The sequence below is a fragment of the Drosophila montana genome, unplaced genomic scaffold (genome assembly GCF_035044405.1).
Source record: "Drosophila montana isolate Dmon_TW-CO22-7 unplaced genomic scaffold, ASM3504440v1 contig_3505_1, whole genome shotgun sequence".
NCBI lineage: Eukaryota > Metazoa > Arthropoda > Insecta > Diptera > Drosophilidae > Drosophila > Drosophila montana.
This window is the reverse complement of record NW_026998383.1, coordinates 1464-7713: the sequence shown is the minus strand read 5'-3', so window position 1 is coordinate 7713 and position 6250 is coordinate 1464. Positions and strand designations below refer to the sequence as shown.

General features: G+C 61.3%; 1 protein-coding gene across 1 annotated transcript; it reads right to left on the bottom strand.

The window, feature by feature from the left end:
* Window positions 1-7: 7 nt before the first annotated feature.
* Window positions 8-1939, bottom strand: LOC135435076 (linear gramicidin synthase subunit B-like; the record flags this gene model as incomplete). Its single annotated transcript, XM_064691971.1, has 1 exon — window positions 8-1939. A coding segment is annotated over exon 1 (1932 nt), but the record flags the coding sequence as incomplete, so codon positions are not given.
* Between the last annotated feature and the right edge of the window lie 4311 nt (window positions 1940-6250).

The window sequence follows — 6250 nt, the reverse complement described above, 5'->3', positions numbered from 1 at the left end:
TCCCCACCCCCTTGGGTGTTCCTGTGGAACCTGAGGTATAGATCACATAGGCCAGCTGGTCGGGATGCACCGGCACGGCAAACGGTGCCCCATCCTCTGCCTCCACATCCTCAATGCGGACAACCTCAAGACCCGCAAACAGGTCCCCAAGCTCCGCCTCGGTCTGCGCATCCACAACAACACGCGTCAGGCCACTATCCCCGATCATCAGCGCAAGACGGTCCCGAGGATACGCCGCGTCCAGCGGAACATACGCACCACCAGCACGCAGTATCCCCAGAAGACCCGCAATCATCCCCACAGAACGCGTCACGCACAGACCAACACGCTCGTCCGGCAACACTCCAAGACCATGTAGACGACGCCCAATCCGAGACGACCACGACACAAGCAACGCGTAATCCGCTTCCTCACCCTCGCACGTCACCGCAACAGCCCCAGGACGCTCAAACGCATGCCCGTCTATCCGCGTCATAACCGCCTCAAACGGGTAAGTCTGTTCCGGGTAGGATGGAACTTTAACCGACAGCAGCTTCAGCGACCCAACCGGCAAAGTTTCTCGCGCCGGCTGTATCAGTTCCCTCAGAATACCGGCATAATCTTCGGCAAGCTGAACTATTGTCGCCTCATCAAAAACATCGCACGTATAGCCGAAGGAAATATCAACATTTCTCCTGCCTTCCCCAACAGACAAAGAGAGATCGAACTGAGATTCGCCTGGCCCATTCCCAACACCGGAAATAATCAAGCCTGCTAGCCCACTGCCACCATCCGCATCCGTCAGGCTGCTCAATGTCTGATAATTATAAATTACCTGAAACAACGGCGAGTGGCTTAACGACCGCTGCGGCTGCAACGTCGACACAAGCTTCTCAAACGGCACGTCCTGGTGCGTCTGCGCCTCGATCATGCAGTCACGCACATGATCGATCAACGCCCCAATCGTCGTCTGGCCCGTCAGATCCGCCCGTACCACAAGCGTATTCACAAAAAAACCGACAAGACCTTCGATCTCCGCGCGCTGGCGTCCCGCCACAGGAACACCAATCCGGATATCCTCATCCCCGCCATACCTATGCAGCAGCGCATACAGACCCGCCAGCAGAACCGTCGACAGCGTCGTCCCATGACGCCTGGCCACAGTCCGCAATCCAGATGCAAGCTCAGGGGCAAGCACCGTCGAAGTCCGTCCTCCCTCACGTCGACGCTTCTCCGTCCGCGGACGGTCCAGCGGCAGCATCGTGATAGGCTGTTCTCCCCCAAGCCGCTCGCGCCAGTAGGACAACTGCTCTTCCAGAGCCGCGTCATCCAACCACTCGCGCTGCCACAGGGCATAATCCCCATATTGCACAGGCAGAGGTGACAGACGGACTTCCCGACCTTCCACTGATGCGCTGTAAAACTCGGTGAATTCCCGGACAAGGATCTCCATTGACCACCCGTCCGAGACAATGTGGTGCATCCCAAACTGCATCACATGTTCATCCGGGCCCACACTGACCAGAAGAACCCGTAAGAGGGGGCCATGTTCCAGATCAAACGGCTTCGCCGCCTCGGATGACAGCAAGGAACCCAGTTCCGCTTCATCGGAGACGTTGCCCTCACGCCACCCATAAATCGGCTCCACATGTATTTCCTGCCAGGCGGCCTCACCGTCCGAGCCGAACGTCGTCCGGAGCACCTCGTGCCGACGCACAAGACTATCCAGCGCAACACGCAGTGCAACCAGGTCAAGTGCACCTGCCAACCGGACCGCGCCTGTCAGGTTGTAACCCGTATCCTCAGGAAGCAAGTTCCACAAAAACCACAACCGCTCCTGACCATGAGATAGCGGAAGGCGCGACATTCCAGACAGTCGCGTTTCGACTGCTGGTAGCATGACTGCAACGTCATCTGCCGCAATTACACCGGCACACGCTGCCACCGTCGCATCAGACATAACCGTTTTTAATGAAAGCTCCCGAGCTAATCGCTCTCGAACCAAAGAGACGACTCTCATCGCCAAAAGCGAATCCCCGCCCGCGGAGAAGAAGTTGTCCTCCACCCCGATATCGTCGCGCCCCAGAACCGTGCGGAACACATCCAGTAGCGCCGCCTCGCTCTCATTGCGCGGCGCTACATACGCAACTCCCGTCTCCCCAGCATCAGGTTCCGGCAACGCACGGCGGTCCAGCTTGCCGTTCGGCCGTCAGCGGCAGGGCACTCGCAGCACCATGCACACACGTCCGGCATCTCATCCAGACTGGCAGATGCTCGCCCGCCTGACGCTTTAGCGCCGCCGTGTCCGCGACACCTCCCCCTCGTGCACATACGTCAACCAGCGTACGCCGCCAGGCGACGCATGCTCCGACACTCACTGGAACCTGCGCCAGAACCGCTGATCCACGCACGCTCGGCCTGCGCCCGCAGCACAGCCTCGATCTCGCCAGGCTCAATCCGGTAACCCCGGAGTCTTGATCTGCTGGTCAATCCGCCCGATGAAACTCGATGTCACACCGTCCGCACGCCGGACGCGCACAGGTCGCCCGGATCCGATACAGCCGCGTCCCCTCGCCCCAAGGGTCCGGAACAAAACGCTCCGCCGTCAGCGACGCACGACTCAAGATAACCACGGGCAAGCGTCTCGGACCTCCAATGCACAATCTCGCCAATACCCCCCAACACGGGAACGAGTTGTCCGTCACGTGTACCGATCAGGTCGCAATCGCTCCTCGACGGAAGTGCTCCGACCCAGCGGAACGGTGCCAACACCATCATCCTCATCAGTGACGATGTTCATGACGTCAGATGCCGTAACCGTCGTCTCCGTCGGACCATACATGATTATCACAGTCGAGCACTGCTACCTAGCGCCTCTCAAGCCACGGAACCAGGACAGTCGCTCGGAAGCCCTTCTCCCCCGCGACATGCTACCCGACGCACCGACAGTCATCGGGCATGCGTCCGACGGCCAATGCTCCATCAGCGGCATGAACGGCCGAAGGTGTAATCAGGATCGTCGCCGCCTGCTCCGTATCAGGTGCATGGAATCGGCTTCCGTATCGCTGCGCCGTCCACGTGAGGACACCACCACCAGCCGGGCCCATGCGTCAGGGCTGTGAAGAATCTCATCAACCGCCACATCAAAACTAAGTCGTTGAAAACTGGACAACATCCGTCCGCCGCCGTAATCCCGTACAGTGCTGACATGACATCCCGACATGGCTAGCGCAGCGCCCTATGTGAGATCCCCACCCCCTTGGGTGTTCCTGTGGAACCTGAGGTATAGATCACATAGGCCAGCTGGTCGGGATGCACCGGCACGGCAAACGGTGCCCCATCCTCTGCCTCCACATCCTCAATGCGGACAACCTCAAGACCCGCAAACAGGTCCCCAAGCTCCGCCTCGGTCTGCGCATCCACAACAACACGCGTCAGGCCACTATCCCCGATCATCAGCGCAAGACGGTCCCGAGGATACGCCGCGTCCAGCGGAACATACGCACCACCAGCACGCAGTATCCCCAGAAGACCCGCAATCATCCCCACAGAACGCGTCACGCACAGACCAACACGCTCGTCCGGCAACACTCCAAGACCATGTAGACGACGCCCAATCCGAGACGACCACGACACAAGCAACGCGTAATCCGCTTCCTCACCCTCGCACGTCACCGCAACAGCCCCAGGACGCTCAAACGCATGCCCGTCTATCCGCGTCATAACCGCCTCAAACGGGTAATGAACCGGAGCCGCGGGAGCAGAAACATGCAACGACAACGACGCAAGCGCCGCTTCCTCATCGGCCTGCGCCAGACCCGCAATCAACTCCCGGTAGTGCCCTGCAAGCGCTTCAACTGTCTCGCCCGACAGGCGGCGTCCATCCCGACGGAACTGCACACCGATCATCCGGCCTTCATGGATCGCAAGCGACAGCGGATAATGCGTCTGCTCGACGCCCTCTCCCGCAACAAGTTTCAGCCCAGATCCAACCTGATTCTCTCGCAGCTTCGCGTCGACAGGATAGTTCTCGAACACAACAAGACTGTCGAACAGGGCGTCACCCCGAACACCGGCCAGACGTTGCACGTCAGACAGCGGCATATGCTCATGTTCCCGCAAATCCGCGTTCAGCCGCTGCAATTCCCGCAGCCAGCCCCCAACAGGTGCACTCGCTGGAACGTCAACCCACAGCGGCAGGCTGTTGATGAACAGCCCCAACATCCGCTCAATCCCCGCAAGACCTGCAGGCCGACCCGACATCGTCACGCCAAACGTCACCTGACCGGCATTGCCGTAACGTGACAGCAGCAGCGCCCAGGCCCCCTGCATCAACGTGTTCACCGTCACACCATGACGACGGGCCGCAGCGCGCACACCGTCGCTCGCCTGCTTATCAATGACCAGACGATGTTCAAACGTCCCGTTCTCAGGCGCCCAAGCCGCCGGAACCGAGCCCGTCAGCGTCGCAGGGTCGTCCCGTCGGGCAACCTGTTCCCGCCACCAGTCCAGCCCGTCTCCCTGACGCGCTACCCACGCCACATAATCCCGATAGGGTGTTACCGCAGGCAGCTCTGGTCTGCGACCCAGCACGCGCCCCTGATACTCCGCCATCACCTGACCAAGCAGTTCCGCAGACCCCCAGCCATCCAGCAGCGCATGATGGTCTGTCCAGACAAAGTCCACACTGCCATCGGGACGCTCAAACAGGTCAATCCGCAGCAGCGGCGCAAACGAAGGATCAAAGCCCCGCAGCCGGTCCTCCGCCATCCAGGCCGCAAACTGCTCCTGATAGGTAGCCTCCTCCAGAGCCGACCAGTCATGCTCCACCCACGGCAGATCCGCGTGCCGCATCACAACCTGCTGCGTCACTCCCCCATGCCCGTCCACAAACCGGGTCCGCAGGATCGCATGTCGGGCGACAGCATGGTCCCACGCCCCCTTCAGCGCCGTCCGGTCCAGCGTCCCCTTCAGCGTCAACACATGCTGGTTCACATACGACCCGGCATCCATCTGGCTATGGAACAGAAGGCCCTGCTGCAGCGCCGTCGCCGCATACACGTCCTCAACGTCACCGCCCGTCAGACCCAGACGCTCCAGCTGCGCCTGCGTCAGTCCGGACAACGGCACGTCACTCGCCGTCCGCTCCACCGGGGCAATCTCACAATGGGCAATCAGGGCAGCCAGCTCCGCACCAAACCGCTCGGCCAGACCCTCCACGACATCCGCACCAATCACATCCGGACTGTAACGCCATGTAAAGGACAGGCTCCCGCCAGCCACCATCCCGTTGAGATCCAGAACATGCCCCAGATCCCCACGGCTCTCCGTGGACGCACCCTCATCCTCTCCGGCAAAGCCCAGCGGGCCATCCGCCTTCAGCGTCTGGTCAAACTGCCCCAGATAGTTGAAGCTCACTCCAGGACGCGGCAACGCACGAGCCAAGGCCCGGGTCTCCTCATCCGCAAGCTGCGTCAGCAGACCCAGCCCGAACCCCTTGTGCGGGATCGAACGCAGGCTCTCCTTCGTCCCGATCAGGATCGTACGCTCATCCCCGGCAACCGGCACAACTGCCGTATACCGCGTCGTGAACCACCCGACCGTCGACGACAGGTCGAGACCCTCGATCACATCCTCACGGCCATGCCCCTCAAGATCGATCAGGACCTTCTCCTGAGCAGACCACTGACCCAATGCACGCCCAAGGGCTGCCAGCAGAACTTCCTCGACACCCATCCGGTAGGCCCGCGGAGCCGCATCCAGCAGACGCCGGGTCATCTCCACATCCAGTTTCCACCGAACACTCCGGGCCTGCCCGAGAGACCGGTCGCCCCCCTGATTGACCGGCAGGGACCCCGTCGTCCCCTTCAGATAATCCTGCCACCAGCCCAGCTCATCACGAACCGCCTGCCCCCGTGCATAGGCCGCAAGTTCACTGACCCACACACTCCACGGCATCACCGCAGCCGACAGCGCAACCGCCTGGCCTGCAAGCCTCTGCTCTACCGCACGCTGCAGGTCCGCCAGAAGCACCCGCCATGACACCCCGTCCACACCCAGATGATGGATCGCAATCAGGAGCCGCGCACTGCAATCCGGCAGGCCGAACCAGCCCGCACGCAGCACCGGTCCATCCCCAAGGTTCAGGCTCGTCTGGATCCGTTCGCCTGACACACGCAACGCCTCACGCCAGCCCTCTCCCGTCCCTGACAGGTCCTCCACCACAAGCACATCATGCGTCTCGGTCTCACACACTTGTTGCCGCCACACG